Consider the following 19,110-nt stretch of genomic DNA (forward strand, 5'->3'; position numbering starts at 1 on the left):
GGTAGGTCACTCATATTAACAGCCTTAGAAATTACTTTCCTTTCCATATCAAGTGTTTTGGCATAGCTTTCCAAATATACTCATAAAATAGGCCTCTATTCAAATTAGATAGAAATATATGTTTTCCCATTTTCTATCTTTTATTAAAGAAAATGTGTCAACCAAAGACACAGTGATGACTGAGAACATCACATTTAAAGGTTTTCTTATTAAAATGCCAAAAGCATGCAAGCAATTTAACACACCAACTCAGAGGCAATTTTCCCCCATATTTAGTAAGTGAACCACATGTTTTTAATATCCTGGTATGAATCCTTTATTAAATAAAGTTCCCTACAATGTTTAAAATGTTCTAAAAGGTTATTAAATAATGTTCTATTAAATCATCTATTAAATAGAAATTTCAAGAAATTCTAACCAGATCTTTTGTATTATTTATTAATATTAAAAAAAAACAATACCAGTGACTTTACTTTCTCCAACGAAATAAACAGACTGATGAACTGCTAATGGGATCATCCATTCTGGATATCTCTAAATACCAGACTTTGGTTTGCTTTCATGGTTATATCTACATTTCTTATATCAAAGGCTATGTTAAATAATACGTTGTAGTATAATAGCATCTCTACGAAACCCTTCTCCAGTCCTATTAGAGCAACAACGAGCTAATTAGCATCTCACTGGATGCATAATCAAAAGAAGCAAGAGGTAAATACTAGCATATTATACTGCACAGTAGAAATCCCAAACATACTTGGCTTGTCTAAACATTTTCTGGTATTTTCTTTTAAATAATTTATATAGAAAGTTTTGATAATTAAAGTAGTAGTTTGTTACGGATGACTGATACTGCAGATTAGAGCTTATGCATCAAACACATGGCAAGTGAGATCTCATGAAAAACTACTGTCCTATGATAGTTTTGTTAATTTGGGGGTTTTACTCATCCACACTTAACAGAACGTCGTCAGTTCATATGAAACCCATTTGGGAGCATGTTATTAGAACTGTACACTAAATGAATTGTGCATATGATCGCTGTTTTATTGAATTATTATTTTTAACTCACATAGGCTCAATAACTTTAATTCACATATGTGAATTAACTTTTATTCACATATGTCACATCTGAGGTGTTATATGTAGATTTTTCACAGTAACAGAAAAAACACCACTTATACCAAATGCTTTATGACAAAAATCCCCTTTCAACAAAAGACTTCAAAGTCCCTAATGATGGCACACATTTTTGAAACTGATACAACTTCAATATAACAGAACAACTTAGAAACAGCTACAATTAGAAACTGCTACAACAGAGAAGTCCTTTATTGAAGCATGCAATGAGTACAGGGTACACTCATGGTGGCTCCATCCCATTAATTACTTAAAACTGGGCCCAGTTGAGTGGCTGGTGAAGGCCATGAGTGACCTACAGAGTATCTAGTTTTCTGACCCCTCAGACACAGAGTACACCATGTATAGTCATCAGCCTCACTCTGCTGCCCCTGAGGACCCACCTGCTTTGTTGTCCCAGAAAAACAAAGATGAATACTGCACAGCAAACAGCCAGTCCCTGCTTAAAAATAAAGTCTCAGGAGTGAGAGACTGGTAATAGTGTAGTGGACCTAGAGCTTGAAAGCCTATTCTTCGCTGCCAGCAGCTGAACCATAAGTCATGCGACTACCTCAGCGGTTCATGGAATTCTGTATGTAGCACAGTCAGGAAAGAGAAGTGCTTTTCACAGTCACTTCACAAGTAAGTCTAGTTGTTGCTTTCTGTCTTGAGATGCTGCAGCCATTATTCACTGGGGAGCCCAATGTGCCATGAGAAAGGCTGTTGTGAAGATCTGTGTTTTGGAGAATCTGTATTTAGTTATCTGCATTTAAATATGCATATGTGTTTGTGGGGGTTATTAGGTGCTAGGCTAGGCTAGGCTAGACTAGGTTTTCTTTTAGTCCAACTGAAAAAAACAGGAAAGTGGGAAAATATAAGACAAAATATCTTATTTATGTCTTAATAAGTGATTATACTGCATTGTCTCTGAAATCATGTATGATGCATCATTTTTACTTTTAATGACTGATAATGTGTGATGGTTCATCCAACTGTTTAAGTAATATAAAATGAATAATTACATACTTCCTACTATAAATCTTAAATACTTTTTAATGGCACTAGGCCAGTTAAAATTATAACTGCTCTCAACCTTGTAGGTTACATGAGCCATAAAATTCATCTTTTAAGTTCTGTTTTAGTGTAAAGACACATTAACAATTTTTTTTAACAAAAATCTTCTAAGTGGACAGTTGTGATTCAATGTGTAAATGTGTAAATAAAGAAACTATTCAGCTAACTTTATGGTTTTCTTTTGAAAATTAGGCTGATGTGTAAGGAAACCAAGGCCCTTTACTTTCTGTGTGAAATCTTTAATTATAAGCATTATACATTTGAAAGGCATCCTAAATTAGGTATTATCTTAGCCCTACCTTTATTTACTTTTACATAATTATCCTGATGAGAGATATAATTACAGCACTATACAAAATTACTAACCCATTAAAAAAAAAGTTTCCTAAGTGATAAACACATTAGATATGGATTAAGGCAATAAATCTCCAACTAAAATAGCTAGGAGTTAATTAAAAAGTGAGAACTACAATTCCTATTTCTTGGATAGGAAGAAAGTAAGTTCACGAAAAAGAGTGATTTGGGGGAAATGTTTTATGAATAAAATTTCAAGGTATAATCACAACTTTATGACATAAAAATAGACATTTTAATGTCCAATTTAGAGGGAAAAAAACCTCAAGAAACATGGCTCTTGACACCAGTAGAAAAAGCAAAAGGCTTTCTTTGCTTGAATTTTTCATTTTGTATGATTCTGAAGCGTCATGGAGACAGAATCACAATGTGACATTTTTGTTGTTATCTTTGATATCTGTAGCATAAAATTATTACTCTTGGAGAAAGAAGGAATCTTCTATTTGGAAAACAAGGAGCCTTAGTATATAATAAATTGGAAGGAAAAAATCATCTTCCTAAATAGCACACTGGCTCCAAATCCTCTAAAGGAGTGGTTGAAGAAGATGGCCAGGAAACAACATTTCCAAACTGAATTTTAAACAATGCTTCAAATTATCATAAAATAATTAATCATGTTTCATTCAAGTGATAATAGATATAAATGTCAATTGACTGGGAACAATGAAAATGTAAGCCCATGGGATATTACTATCCAACGTTATCAAGATGTTATCAACTTGGCACCTCCCCTCTATTTCAAGGGTGCATTTTAAATGCTCAGTTGGTTTGGCTTTAATTAGTCATCCTGATAGGTAGCCATACTGAATCTCTACAACATGTCTGTAAAGGTAAGAGGAAAAGCTAGAATATAGACGAGCTAAGTACACACACACACATTAAAATTAAAATCATTTGATAGGGTATTAGGGAATCAAACAACATGGTTTCTCATTAAAATGGTGAGTTTAAGTAAGCCAAAGATTTAGAAAGAAGTCAATATACTGGTAGGGAATGGAATGGAGAAGGAGGTAGCAAAACCTTTATCAAGAAGGAAAGATTGAGTTAGGTGCTATTAATTTTTTTTTTAAAACTTCAGGTTGATAGGGAGTATTCTAACCATAACAACATGAAACAGTTTGGTAATTAGGGAAAATTAAAACAGTTTGGTACAGTTACTATGGCAGGGTAAGGGTTACCCTGCATTTGGGCATTGAGAATTGATTACTAGTGCTCTTTTCCACGGAGAAGGCAATGGCACCCCACTCCAGTACTCTTGCCTGGAAAATCCCATGGAAGGAGGAGCCTGGTAGGCTGGAGTCCATGGGGTCGCTAGGAGTCGGACACGACTGAGCGACTTCACTTTCACTTTCATGCACTGGAGAAGGAAATGGCAACCCACTCCAGTATTCTTGCCTGGAAAATCGGACAGAGGAGTCTGGTAGGCTGCAGTCCATGGGGTCTCGAAGAGTTGGACACGACTGAGCGACTTCACTTTCACTTTTCACTTTCATGCATTGGAGAAGGAAATAGCAACCCACTCCAGTGTTCTTGCCTGGAGAATCCCAGGGACGGGGGAGCCTGGTGGGCTGCCATCTATGGGGTCGCACAGAGTCGGCCACGACTGAAGCGACTTAGCAGCAGCAGCAGCAGCAGCTCTTTTCCAAGAGCAGTCAACTCAGACTTGTCCAGAGATGTAATTAAAGATGTACTCAGGGATTTCCCTGGTGGTCCAGCGGTAACGAATCTGCCTGCTGATGCAGGGGATGAGAGTTTGATCCCTGGTCTGGGAAGATTCCACATGCCTTGCAGTGGGGTAACGAAGCATGGTGCCACAACTGCTGCGCCCATGTGCCCTAGAGCTAGTGCTCTGCAACAGAAGAAGCCACATTAAGAAGCCCAAACACTGCCATTAGAGAGTAGCTCCCGCTCATTGCAACTTGAGAAAGCCTGCACACAGCAACGAAGACCCAGCTCAGACCAAAAAAAAAAACCAACACAGTTGTAGTCAGGGTATAACACTAAACCTATAGTCAACAATAATGTACTGTATGCTTAAAATTTTATTAAGAGGATAGATCTCATGTTAAATATTGTTATGACAGTTTTTAAAAAAAGCAATGTAGTCAGATATTTAACAGTTCCACACATTATTAGCTTTCCATTCAACAAATATTTACTAAACATCTGTTATGTCTTAGATCCTGAGTTTGGTGCTGTGGATGCATTAGTGAATAAGAACATGACACAGCTTTTGTCACCAACTTATGGCAACTCACTCCAGTATTCTTGCCTGAAAAATCCCATGGACGGAGGAGCCTGACAGTCCACGGGGTCGCAAAGAGTTGTACACAACTGAACAACTTTTTCTTTTTCTTTCTCACAGTATGATAGAGAGACATCAAGGAAGCAGGAAATTAAAATATTATAAGTGCTATTTTAGTAGAGATAATTATAGAAGATATTCAGGGACTACAGAGCGAGGCTACCTAAACTTGGTCTTGGAGAATTAGGAAAGACATTTTAGAAGAAGTGACATCCATTTCAAGGATTGAAGGGTAAATCTTAAGACTAATCTGGCAAGAACACTTGGAGGAAAGTGGAGAATATTTTTGGCATCAACAAAAAACCTGGAAGAGACAGAGTGGGCGAATGTAGGGACTCCAATTGAGAGTCTGGCTGCAACTTGGAGCTAAGACAGGAGATGAGGCTAGAGAGATGGCCAGACACCAAATTTTAAGGACATGTATTCTGATAAAAAGCACCAAACTAGACTAAAAGTATTTTCATAAACATTTACTGAATAATTAAGAAAAACTTATGGATGATCTTACCTTCCAGGTAATTAGTCCTCAAAACTTCAATTGACCCAGTAAATACATTATATTAAAATAACTGTTTCATCCATTCAGGGTATCTTAAACATTCCCACAAACACATACCAATCCCACACCCAAAGAAAATTTTATCCCAATTTCTAAAGCAAATGTGATGAATATTATTTCAGTGGGAAATAATTATTCCTTCTTGATACAAACATGTGACTTGAGTGTTGCCAATCATTTTACTAAAAATAGTCTTAAAAGCACAGTGATTTTGTCTTACGTGATGGCATTAAGGCATTTTCCAAGATAATTTTATATAATTTTATATTTACTAAAAGGCATGACCACTTTACTGTCTTTTCTTATCACATTTTTCATGCTTAGGCATAAAAGTATATTTTAAAAAGTGTTTAAAAAAAAAGATTAAAGCCCTAAACAAAAAGCATAATTATTTAAATACTACATATTTAAATATCTTAATATACTTGCTGTTTGAATTTAAAATAAACAAGTTCTACTTTTCAAATGAAGCAATTACTTTAACAAATCATAACTATGAATTATCATTTAAAAAATTTTTGAGTATTTACTGTGAAGCAATGTAATATCCACTCTTTTGATTAGAAAATAGATGCTTATGGGAAAAATGGAGGCAATTTTATTTTAAAAAATATGCAGATGCACTGTATAATAACATTTAATGATCATATAATTAGAAGGGAGGAGTTATGATAAGATATACGGATCACAGATTTTACTGCCTAAGTTAAAATTTAGCTCAAAATTAAGCCCGCCTAACATCAGAGTCAGTGTATAAGTTAGGCTTTTTCAATTTAATCACTTTTGGAATAAAGAACACATATAAATAGTTTACTAATTAATTAATACGTTGATAGTGCTTCCTTTTCTTCAGATATACGGCTTTGAAGTATATTATACAATCACTGGTAGAAATTACAGAGTTTAAAAATTATGGAAATTATAAACAGTTTACTAAAGTTTTTTTCAGGACACTTATTTTAAGTGATGTTACTGAAGTCTTACATAGCTCACTGGTAACCATTAGTTGAAATAAAAACATTGTAGAAGATAAAGAAGTTAAAGCAGATGAAGCTCATTTGTTAAAAATAATTTATATTGCATACAAAAATATGAGTGTTTCACTTACTATATTGACCAAACAATTATCTCTGTGATACTAGCAAATTAATTTATATAAATTTCCAAAATAAAGTGGATGATTATTTGACATTAGGTGTTTTAGAAAAACTTTGTGCAGAATGCTTAGTGATTATCCTGGTGTTTCATAAAATATTTCATAAAATATTGCTTTATACTAAAACAACTTTTCCAAAGGAATAATAAACTTTAATTAAAAATAAAGGACAGTTAGGAGTGATTTTATCGAATGCTTGTTCTGATGAACTAACAGAACTACATGGGCAAAACTTTTCAGGCCATCTGAACATCTTTAGGGAGAATCACAGAATCACATTTCACCAATCCAGGAGAGATTAAAATAAACTTCATTTATAAACAGACTTCTAGATGTAGTCTTTGAAACTCCATTTAATATTCAAATGGCTTTGTTTAAATATCCCCAGTTTTTTGCTTTTTGTTTCCAATTTAGATATTGTTTACTTACTATCTCCATGGTAAGTGGTAACAATTTGGCTGTTAACGGTAAGTAACCTTACTGTTAAACCCTCCATATGCATTTTGAAAATTACATCAGATTTCTCTATTTCCAGGGTATTAACAGTGAATCTTTATATCTCCTTGTTCATCATCTCAAAATGCTGAAGTTTCTGATTACAAAAGAAAGATATTTTTACAAAAAAGATATAAGGCAGTAAATAAGTTTATTTTACCAGGTAGCCGTTTTCTCTAGACTCTACATAGTAATCGTAAAAAATGATAATTAAGGCTACATAAGGACTCTTTATCAAAAATTATAATAGCATTTCCTGTGAGGGTTCAATTTATCATTCTTTCAATCTATTTTTAATCCTTAAAATAATCTGAAAATATTTTTATGTTAAAATGAGAGAATCAACATCTTTTAGAAGTATTTTGTAATATAAAAATTGAGATGTTTCAAGAACTGATAAATGTAGGAATGAGTGAAAATACTAAGAGCAAATCTTTGATATTTGACAACTGTGGTATATGTAAGAGAGTGTTATAGAAAGCATTAGTATTTTTAAAAATGACTTTGCCATTTTAACACATGGGAAAACTAACCTATAGATAGTACTTTTAACGGTTGAACGTGTTTAAAAGAAATTCTAATGAAAATTAGAAAAATTAGGGCGAGACAGGGAGACAGAGAAAGAGAGACACACTCACAGAAGAGAGAGAGATAGAAAGAAATCTCTCTTCAGCTACAGGCATAGTGTAAGTCTTGTTTCACAAATAAAAGGACCCTCCGTAACATATGGAGTAGTTACATGTCCTCCCAGGGATGGTCTGTAGTTACATTCACCTCAGGTTCATCAAGAAGAGGTGAACTGTCAAATATAATTTCAGTCACAGGATGGTTTGGTTGAGACAGATTAGTGGTATGCAATCATGATAGATAGTTTATCCTAGGTCCAAACTGCCGCTTGGGAAATCTTGAACTCCAATGAAGAGAGACTCAGTCATTATTAGTGTCAAAAAGGTACACAGAGACAAAATTTGGTTGGCAGCATGAAAGATGAATCAAGGCAAAGAAGTGACCAGTTGCATGTTCAGAATCAAAATTGAGAGGCCTACCACAGTTTGGAAATACTTTAAATACCAGAATAGTCATATATTATTTGCTTATTGATCAATATTTAAAACACGTTTCTCTAAAGTAAAATACATGTAGAAAGACAATACAAATTATGTTTATGTTATTTCAAAATCTTTGTTCTTAAGGTGACACAGAAGAGTCCTCTGTCATAAGTCAGCAAAATTTTTTTAAATTTATATATTTTCAATATTTTTCCTTCAGTTGGACAGTCCAAGGAAAAAAAAAAAAAAACTTCAAAAGAAAAAAAAGTAATTTTGTGGAAATTTTTACTATTTAAAGGTTGTACAGTTTGATGACTTTCTTAGGAGGAAATTGGAATAAACTTAAAATGTGGAAGAACTTAACTAAAGAAACTCCTAAATATTTTCTAAACACTGGAAAATATATATCTATACATTGCACAATACATTATTCTATTAGCAAACACAAATTTGGTATCTTTAAGTCAGACCTCCCCCATCAACCAAATATCCACAAAAAGAATGTCCTCAAGTGTCACTGCCTGAAGTGATATGCTCTGACAAATCTAACAGCTCTTTCTGTGTCATTCCTAATGCACTTGTCACTCAGTATTATCCATCCTCATTAATGACAATGGGAAAGTTTATCTTGGGAACACGTTTTAAATCATCTACTCTTTACAATGGGACCATGAAATCTCTTACAAAACATGAGGCGGGAACTACTCTGACAACAAAACCTCTTCCTGGCAGCTTTATTCTTAATTCCTGTTCAAGGAGTAATCTGTTTATTATAAAATCATACAGAACAATATATTAAACAGAATTTGAAACAAGAATAGCTAGTGTGATTTTCAAGCTTACAAGTATTTTTACAACATTTTTATTAGGCTGAAAACAGTTGAGTCCTTTTTGTGTGGTTTCATGCAATCTTCTTTTCTATTCTACATTATAAACACCCATGAAAAAGAGTTTTATCTAATTTTAAAACAATTTTTACACATCAGGGACACAAATCTTTCAAGTCTTTAATGACTTAAAAATAATCTTTCACCTCCCAAATTACTTTTAATAATATATTTACATTTTAAGCATCAATATGATCTTATTCCCTTGCCTGAGAAATTCACAGCTTTAAAAAAAAACACAACATAATAAGCAAAACTTCTTGATCATATTTGTGTTTACCTACTGTTTTGATTTGACTATCAATTATATACACTAGGTAGCCTGGCTAATGAACAGTTAATTTTGGAAGGGTGTCCTTCACTGATGAAATTAATACTTGTTAGAAATATATATGTATTCTCTTATTATTCAGTTATCAAAAGCTTAATGCTATGTTTTTATTAACAATGTATAGTAAACTAATCTTAGATTATAATAATAAAGTTGAAAGATCACATTTAATGTTGATTTTATAATTTTTAATCACCTGAGCCCATTTGTGAATCCAAAATGCTGCAAGTAAAACATCAAATTTTAATGAATTGTATGAATCTGTAATTTAGCTTTTGTGCTTCAGAATTCAGGACCACTACTTTAACATTTCTAATCAATGCTTATTTTTTCAAAAAAAGTTTCCTCTAAAGGATGGTGTAAAAATTATATGAGTTTCATGCTTAAGATTCTAAGTTAAACATACAATAAATACCACTAAGTGGTTAATCTGGTGTTTCAAAAAAGAAAATAGAAATCTAAGGAAAACTAAGAAGATATACACATGAATTATAACTATTCCTTACATATTAGGTGTTCATTATGAATAGAATGATTGTACATACAAAATAGCAAGCTTCAGAAGGTGGAATTAGTTTTAATGGGTGGGACATTGCTTCAGCATTTGAAAGAAGTTTCTAGCAACTGTCTGCTGGCAGAGACTGAAATGGGTTACCCTAAGAAAGAGGGTTCCACATGATTATAGAGTGGCTAGGTGGGAAAACAGGTGCATGCAACAAGAAGCTGACTTTGAAGCACATGAAACTTCTTTCTGATTTTAACCTTTTAAGAAATCCAGGTATTTTCTCAGAGACACCTGCATTAACTCTGAAAGTGCAAACTACACATTAAATGATTGTATGAATTCTTTATTACTCAAACAGACCTTAATTTTGGGACTACAAATCATATCCCCTAATTGACAATTCTCTCCATAAATATTCTTGAGAGTTTGCAGCCTTCGCAAGTAGGGGGTCTTCTTTACAGCAAACTTTCTCTATAAATGACCAGATAGTAAATATTTTTAGACTGCAAGGAGATCCAACCAGTCAATCCTAAAGGAAATCAGTCCTGAATATTCATTGAAAGGACTGATGCCTAAGTTGAAACTTCAATATTTTGGCCACCTGATGTGAAGAACCAACTCACTGGAAAAGACTCTGATGCTGGGAAAGATTGAAGGTGGGAGGAGAAGGGGAAGACAGAGGATGAGATGGTTGGATGGCATCACTGACTCAATGGATATGAGTTTGAGTAAGCTCTGGGAGTTGTTGATGAACAGGGAAGCCTGGTAAGCTGCAGTCCATGGGGTTGCAAAGAGTCAGACACGACCGAGTGACTGAACTGAACTGAAATATTTTTGGCTTTGTATGCCATAAGATATTAACTTAACAGTATACTGTGAAAGTTGCCACAGCCAATACATAAACAAAAAGGTCTGGCTGTGTTCCAATAATGTTTATTTTAAAAAATTATGGGGTTGGACTTGGCCCACAGACCAGTTTGCTACCCTCATGCTTTAAAGCATCCAGGGCACAGTTGATTTTAAACTTTTAAATTTACTTTCAGGCTTTTAAGTGAAAGTCTTTTACTTCCCTAACTTTACATGGAGCAAAGCGTAAGAACCCTTCTAATAAAATGATGGGAGGGTTACAATGATTGAATGCTAAAGCTAGGAAATGGCGCATATTTATGGCACTATGAAACATCACATTTCCAAAATATCTTTACATGTACCCTTTCTGTTTCTTGACTGAATTACACATTAAGTCAATAGGACACGTGAACGAAGTGTATTCAGTTATAAATTATGCACTGTAAAGCTCTTCTGAAGATAATTGTCCTTAAATTTCTATCTGGACCACAATGGTTTCCCAGGAGAAAACTCTTAAGCCAAACTGAAGAACTAGACTGGTCCTTGTCAGCTTCATGTGCACAAAGAGGTCAATGGGATGATTCTCCAGCAATGATAGTTACAGATTTTCTTATTATGGAAGTGACATTAGTTGCCTTTACTGCCAATGTGTATTTAAATATGAGTTGGTATTCAGCTGTATTCAGCTTCCATTGTACATAGTTATTTCATTCCTAACTCATGTCTTAAAAATCTTTACAATATTTTTGTGTGATAAGCCAGGAAAACATTATTAGGCAATAAAATAAGCTCTACTGGCCAGAGAAAACCAGACATACAAACAGTTACTTAAAGGGTCAAAGGGGGTTAAAGGGTATAGGGACTTGAAACCAGGAAATTAGCATTGATTCCTCTCAGCTCTGGAGGGCTTTTACAAATCTAGTCTGAATCCAGTAGACCTCTTAAAGAAGCGGGCTGGAAAACTCTTACTGATATTTATGGAATGTTTATTATCATACATTTTTTGAGATAAAGTATTCAAAATAATTTTCAAAGGGCAATGACAATGAAATCATGACTCAAATAGAAGACCACATTTTATTAACTAAAAATTGTATCTTATCATTTCCTGTCTAGTATTTTTGAGGAATGCAGTTCTACTTTATTTCAGCAATAATGATCCACTATATTCTTAGCTAACTTTTTTTGGTAGCTAATATTTTTGGAAGGCTATTTTACTTACCCTTAGGCTCAATATTAAGCATTTATGGAAACATTAGCATGATCAGACTATTATGTGTAGTCTGAAATTCTGAGATTTTTACGGATCCACCTTCAATTGTTTTGAGCACTGTCAAGAGGACATTCATTTGTTCAGTCATTTATTCAATATTTTTTGAGGACCTACACAATCATGCACTGAACTATGAAAAGGGGATACTGTGATAAGTAAAACAGACATGAGTTTAAAGCATTTATGCCCCTAAATGAATTAATTTGCCCAAAGCTTCCATACTTTACAAACAATGGTTAAGCAGGTGTTGCCACTGTGCTGAAGAAGTACAACAAAAACAAATCAAAGAGTGCAGAGTAGAAACTCAACAGCCAGGTAAGAAGCAGAGGATTACCTGGGTTAAGGCTATTCCTGGCTGCTTACTTCATGACTGGCCTCACTGAAAGCCTTAGTATTTTTATAGACCAATCAGTCTTAGAGATTATTAAAGGTTACTATTATCATTTGATTATTTTAAAAATATTTATTTATTTGGCGCATCAGGTCTTGGTTATGGCGCATGGGCTCTCTAGTTGTAGGCTTAGTTGCCCTGTGGTATATGTGGGATCTTTGTTCCCCAACCAGGCATCGAACCCACGGCCCCTGTTTTGGAAGGCGAATTCTTAACCCCTGGACACCAGGGAAGTTCCTATCATTTGATTCTTGATTCAAACCCGTTGTTAAATTATTTTTGTTTGACACAGAAGATTTATTTTGGCACTGACTATAAATTTAAATATTTTTCATTTTTGATAGTACATAGCAACTAGAAAGAAAATTAGGAGTGGGTAGTTATGTGTCTGAATGATTGGGGAAGCCCCAAGTTGCTGTGTGTCTGAGTGGCCAAATTCAGAGGGAAGAACCTAGAAAGCACTAGAAATAAAGTTAAATTTATTTCATTAGTGTGTGTGTGTATGTATATATATATATTCATATATATATGAATATACATAAATATATAAAAATATTTTAAATATATATAAATATTTAATATATATGAATATATATATTTATATATATTTACTAATTTGACATTATTTTGAGGATAAAAAACTATGTGAGCTCATAAATATACATATAAAACATGTAAAATAAAGTATATTAAAATTATTGTAAAATAATTTTTTTACATGAAATATTTTCATCATTACTTTTATTTTTATTCTAAAGTCTTAATTTACTGAAAGAGCAGGTGACTAAATTCAATTAACACAGATCCTTATGAATATATTTTCTGCCCAACTGTTTTTTTCCCTAAGAGAAAGGCTATGAAAGATAACTAAAATAAATCACTATCCAGTTTGATTCCTTTTTCATACCTATCTCTGACAAGTTTTGAACTTCAATACAGAAAAAAGGGATTGAGTACAACTTAGCCATTTTGAGACATGTTAGGTTTATGGTAAAGGCCATTTGAACACAACCACTGTGCTGTTTTTCTATACTTCAATAAAATCCATATATTTAATTAAAAAGTGTGTGTGTGCATGTTTGTGGATGTGTGTGTGTGTGTGTGTATTGTGTATGCGTGCAATTTCCCTTAAAAACTACAGTTATATACTCAAACAATTTTCTATGATTATTTATGTCAAGAATATAGCACTAGTGCATTTGGTTTTGTTCAACATTTTAGCAGTTGTTTATAAAAACATTAATAAATTAGTATTGTGTTAGTTTGCTTCCTTGCCCACTGAATACGAGATAAGTTGACACATTTATTTACAGGCTCACCAAGGGCAATCCATTTCATGCTATAGCGTTGACCCTTCACAAAGATCTTGTAAATGAGTAGCCTATTATAATACGTACAAGTGACCTTTAATTGCACCAAGAGGCTTTGTGTTAAAAGCTTTTTCAGTGCTAAACCATAGCTACAGTATAAGTTGGTGAAATATTTCTTAGGTTATCAAGCAGGAATATCAACAAAAAATCTCCTCTCTCAAAATAAGTAAATAAAAATTTTGAGGCATTTAACTAAGTCTACGCTATAAGGATACATTTTAAATAATTTGATGATAAAGATAAGCTATTTTTCTAATTATATAAGAATTAAACATTTTAGAACATTCATAAATAATTCTTATAAATTCTTAAAATCTAATCAAATACAACTATTTTTGATAATAGCTTTTGGAGACAAAAATAGTTAAACTTGATAACAGCTTTATTTTTTATATGAGAAAATTTTAATTGTAGTTAAAAATACCCCCTCTCTTTTTATCAAATGACTATACAATCGGAACTTCTACTACATTGAAATGTGTAGTGAGGAATTATATACCTAACAAAACACATCCAAATACATTCCAACTGTTTATTCATATTAAGTAGTGATACTTAAAATAAATTTTCAATAAAGTATAGGGTCAGATATTTTGACTGATTTACTCTAGAAATTTTTGAATGACTGCTATATATTTTTGACATTCTTATAAAAAGTTGAAACTAAATACTCAATTTCATTAAACCATTCATACTGGGTATCTTATTTCTGGACGGCTCATGCCAAAATGATTTAGTTTGATTCTCTACAACAATGGTGGGCTGACTTGACAGCACCTGACAAAACAGCTCAGTGACCTTCACTGTACCGCATACAAAGACCCTGAGCTGGCTACTCTACACGTCCCCAGTGGGAGCGAGTTACGACAGTAGGAACTCGGACAAAACTTTAATTTCTGCTCAAGTAAGAGAACTGCTTTACTAGTTGTGTGGCCAAAGGCATTTCCGTTACACCTCAGTTTCTCTTAATTATTTACTATTGTCCCCCAAATCTTACCTTTTAAAAGTTAATAATTTATATTTAATCTCATATTTCCTTAATGAGCAAAACAATTTATTATTAAACTGTAGAAAACTTTTTTGTAGTAATATTAATTTATAAAAGAGGAAAATATTTTGTGACCATAAGATTTTCTGTTTAGTTCTGCCTAAAGGTGGTATTCAAAGAATTTCCAATAAATGAAACATTTGCAACAGAAAAAGAAGTTTTAGTATGAATGCGTCAAAACTTCATTAGAACCAGTTATAATAAGAGGGGAGGCAAAATTAGAATTTTTTTTTAATTTTTGAAAAACTGAATTTGGTTCAAAATTGAACTCTTACTATAAAAGTTGTATGTACCTTAATTATCACAAGATAATTTTTGATGCTCCAAAGATAATACATTAAAATAATTTAGAAAAATATAAACTATAAAAACATAGTGACTGTGCAAATTAATATTTGTTAAAGTACCTGAATGATGTCAATTATACTTTAATTACAAAAAGACTACCTTAATGTAGAACATAAGTGGATAATAATATATTGTAATAAAATTTGGGATACTTTTTGAACCATATCAATATAGTTGACTAGAATATGGGAATCATATTTTCTTTACAGGATGCTTTCCCCACCTCATTTCACTAATATATAGAAATCCTACAGATGTGGATAGTTTTTTAGTGAATGGTTTTATATTGATTGCAAATTAATTTTTATATTAAAAACTCCTACCATACAGAAGAAATAAGTAAAAAATGAGGAAAGAACAATCTTGCTAACCTAATATATAAACACACATACACATAACACAGAAAAATATTATATAAAAAAAATGCTAAGATAAACCAGTTTGATTTTCATAATGTGTTTTATAAAAATAGAGTAGAAATGCTTGCTAGGAATAAAAGAATTTTTAACTTGTATGTTAAAAGATTATATATAAATATGCATGTATATATACATACACATGTACACTTGTGTTTATCCATACATATATATATCAGTTCAGTAGCTCAGTTGGGTCCAACTCTTTGCAACCCCATGGACTGCAGCACACCTGGTTTCCCTGTCCATCAACAACTCCTGGAGCTTGCTCAAACTCATGTCCATGAGTTGGTGATGGACATCCAATCATCTCATCCTCTGTCGCCCTCTTCTTCTCCCGCCTTCATTCTTTCCTAGCATCAGGGTCTTTTCCAGTGAGTCAGTTCTTCACATCAGGTGGCCAAAGGATTGAAATTTTAGCTTTAGCATCAGTCCTTCCAATGAATTTTCAGGACTGATTTCCTTAAGGATTGACTGGTTGGATCTCCTTGCAGTTCAAGAGACTCTCAAGAATCTTTTCCAACACCACAGTTCAAAAGCATCAATTCTTCGGTGCTCAGCTTTCTTTATAGTCCAACTCTCACATCCATACATGACTACTGGAAAAATCACAGCTTTGATTAGATGGACCTTTGTCAGCAAAGTAATGTCTCTGTTTTTTAATATACTGTCTAGGTTGGTCATAGCTTTTCTTCCACGGAGCTTGTCTTTTAATTTCATGGCTGCAATTACCATCTGCAGTGATTCTGGAGCCCAAGAAAATAAAGTCTCTCACTGTTTCCATTGTTTCCCCATCTATTTGCCATGAAGTGATAGGACCGGATGCCATAATTTTAGTTTTTCAATGTTGAGTTTTAAGCCAGCTTTTTCACTCTCCTCTTTCACTTTCATCAAGAGTCTCTTCATTTTCATCAAGAGGCTCATATATATTTGGGCTTTGCAGGTGGCACTAGAGGTACAGAACCCCCCCTGCCAATGCAAGAGACATGGGTTGATTCCTGAGTTGGGAAGACCTCCTGGGGGAGGGCATGGCAACCCACTCCATTATTATTGCCTGGAGAATCCCATGAATAAGTGTTACACTGTGAATTAAAATAGGGTAATATAGAGTATAATTGACTGAATATTTCAGAAGGTCCAGTCAGGGAAGATGTAAGAGGATGACTGGAATATCTAATCTATATTCCATTGATAAGAGAAAGCCATAAAAGGAAAGGAGGAATGAATATTCTGGACATTTGCTGTACAAAGACACTGAAGAAGGACTAATGATGTTTTTGGTATAACAGTATCCTCAAAGTTACCTTAATTTAATCTATCATGAAGTTCATGGATATCATATTTATTAAACTCTATTATGTATATCTTAACATATATAACAAATAGATGGGGACATAGATGGCAAATAGATGGCAAATAGATGGGGAAACAATGGAAACAGTGAGAGACTGTATTTTTTTGGGCTCCAAAATAACTACATATGGTGACTGCAGCCATGAAATTAAAAGACGCTTACTCCTTGGAAGAAAAGTTATGACCAACTAGACAGCATATTAAAAAGTAGAGACATTACTTGCCAACAAAGGTCTGTCTAGTCAAAGCTATGGTTTTTCCAGTAGTCATATATAGATATGAGAGTTGGACTATAAAGAAAGCTGAGAACCAAAGAACTGATGCTTTTGAACTCGTGTTGGAGAAGACTCTTGAGAGTCCCTTGGACTGCAAGGAGATCAAACCAGTCAATCCTAAAGGAAATCAGTCCTGAATATTCATGGGAAGGACGGATGGTGAAGCTGAAGCTCCAAAACTTAAGCCACCGGAGGCAAAGAACTGACTTATTGGAAAAGACCCTGATGTTGGGAAGGATTGAAGGTGGGAGGAGGTGGGGACAAGGTTGAGAGAATGAGATGGTTGGATGGCATCACTGACTCAATGGACATGAGTTTGAGCAAGCTCTGGGAGTTGTTGATGGACAGGGAAGCCTGACGTGTTTCAGTCCATGGGGTTGTAAACAGTCAGGCATGACTCAGCAACTGAACTGAACTGACATATATCTTACCCTTCCAAGTATCTTGGAGGATATGTTAATAAAGTATATGTTCTTATGTTCTAGGAATATAAATATGCATTTAGCTGATGAAGTGGGACAGTCATGATTTGTCACCATTTTCTGTCTTCCTTAGACACTATAAATAACAATTGTGGGAGGAAAGGTTTTAGGGAGTAACATGTAAACTGGATGAATTCTGCTGAAGCAATTCTACAAAGGCTTTAAAAAAATTCTTGAAGTATTGCAATATAATTTTCCTGGAGCCATATCATAAAACACATACTGAAATGTTTGTATCTGCAAAAGTTAGGAAGGAGGAGATCTTTTTCTCTTTGTACTTTGAGGGGATGCTGAATCTATATCATCCTGATCTCAAAGTGGGGACTACCGCAGTGCAAGTCCCACAGAATCCTTAGGAGAGACACAGAGACTGAAGACTACTGTGCAAGATTTGAAGTATTTGACGTTTGCTTTATGCAACTATCTCACTGTTCAAATATGTGCTTTCCTTAAATTTCTGAAGTAAAATACCATATGAATTAATATAAAAATAGTGCAATGTGAAATATCAGACCTTAAGTTCAATTTATCAAAGGACCATTTTTATATAAAAATGATTCATAGTCAAGGTGTCATACAATATTTAAAAGTATCTCTCAAAGAAACAGGACTCATTTGATGTAATTAATTGTAAGTTTAGTATCTTAGGTGTTGCTGACCATAAAGAAACTTTAAGATATGGAATAGCCAAACATGAATTTAGTCTTCCTTGCCAAATGAAGCACTGATGTTCTGCCAGCCCAGCTCACAGGAAGTATGTGAAATGAACACAAAAGCAAACAGGCCTTATGCTGCCTAAGGGAAAGTCAGCAAGATGGCAGCTTCAATCATTTGGAATAATACTAAAGCCGCCTTAGGCTTTTCTCAGAATGGAAACATGTCACTATTGCTGCAATATTCCAACAAATCAGAATGCAGAGAAAAGAACACTTATGCAATCAAGTCCTGGAAGGGCACTTTACTCAACATATAAGTAGAAAATAATTATAAAGAAATTTCAGAAAAATTGTCAGTGAACTTAAATGACTCAGGAAAAATGTTCGTTCTTTCAAAGCATGTAATAGATTTTTAAAAAGCTTACCACTTAGAAACAATTTCCTTTTACATTCTCCTGAAAGAATTATTAATGTAAAGACAAATTTTTACGAAGCAGTAAGTGAAAAGTTTGGGATTCAAGCTGCCAGTAAGAAACAGTCATTCCCACTCACCCCCCCTACCCCACCCCCGCAATACAGTACTATTACTTTGGAAGTTTGATCAAAGGGGATAAGCTTTCACAACATTTATATAGGAAGTTAAAAAATACTTCAAATATTTTGGGAACTTACCTAATCAGTATACTTTTAGCATGTGTCTAGTCATGTAGCCATCTTTGGTCAATCATCAAAAAATCAAAGGCAAATTGACATGACTCAAGCCTAACTTTAATACCGCATGATTGTGTCGTGTAAGCTTGTTTTGTGTGAGAGCT

At 33.7% G+C, this 19,110-nt stretch overlaps 2 protein-coding genes across 3 annotated transcripts in view; one reads left to right on the forward strand and one right to left on the reverse strand.

Annotated features, from left to right (window-relative positions):
• Nucleotides 1-19,110, forward strand: part of IMMP1L (inner mitochondrial membrane peptidase subunit 1) — a 478,402-nt gene that overhangs the window by 247,821 nt on the left and 211,471 nt on the right. The gene's annotated exons all lie outside the window — the stretch shown is intronic.
• Nucleotides 1-19,110, reverse strand: part of ELP4 (elongator acetyltransferase complex subunit 4) — a 255,269-nt gene that overhangs the window by 106,860 nt on the left and 129,299 nt on the right. Inside the window, exon 10 of one of the 2 annotated variants that reach the window (XM_070383610.1) lies at nucleotides 370-4,396. The exons of the other annotated variant lie outside the window; for it this stretch is intronic. Coding sequence (XP_070239711.1) covers nucleotides 4,205-4,396 — 192 coding nt within the window. The 3' untranslated portion in view covers nucleotides 370-4,204. Of the gene's footprint in view, nucleotides 1-369; nucleotides 4,397-19,110 lie in introns of those variants that run through there. 2 annotated transcript variants of the gene reach the window in all.

Source organism: Bos mutus, chromosome 15, assembly GCF_027580195.1.
Source record: "Bos mutus isolate GX-2022 chromosome 15, NWIPB_WYAK_1.1, whole genome shotgun sequence".
Classification (NCBI taxonomy): Eukaryota; Metazoa; Chordata; class Mammalia; order Artiodactyla; family Bovidae; genus Bos; species Bos mutus.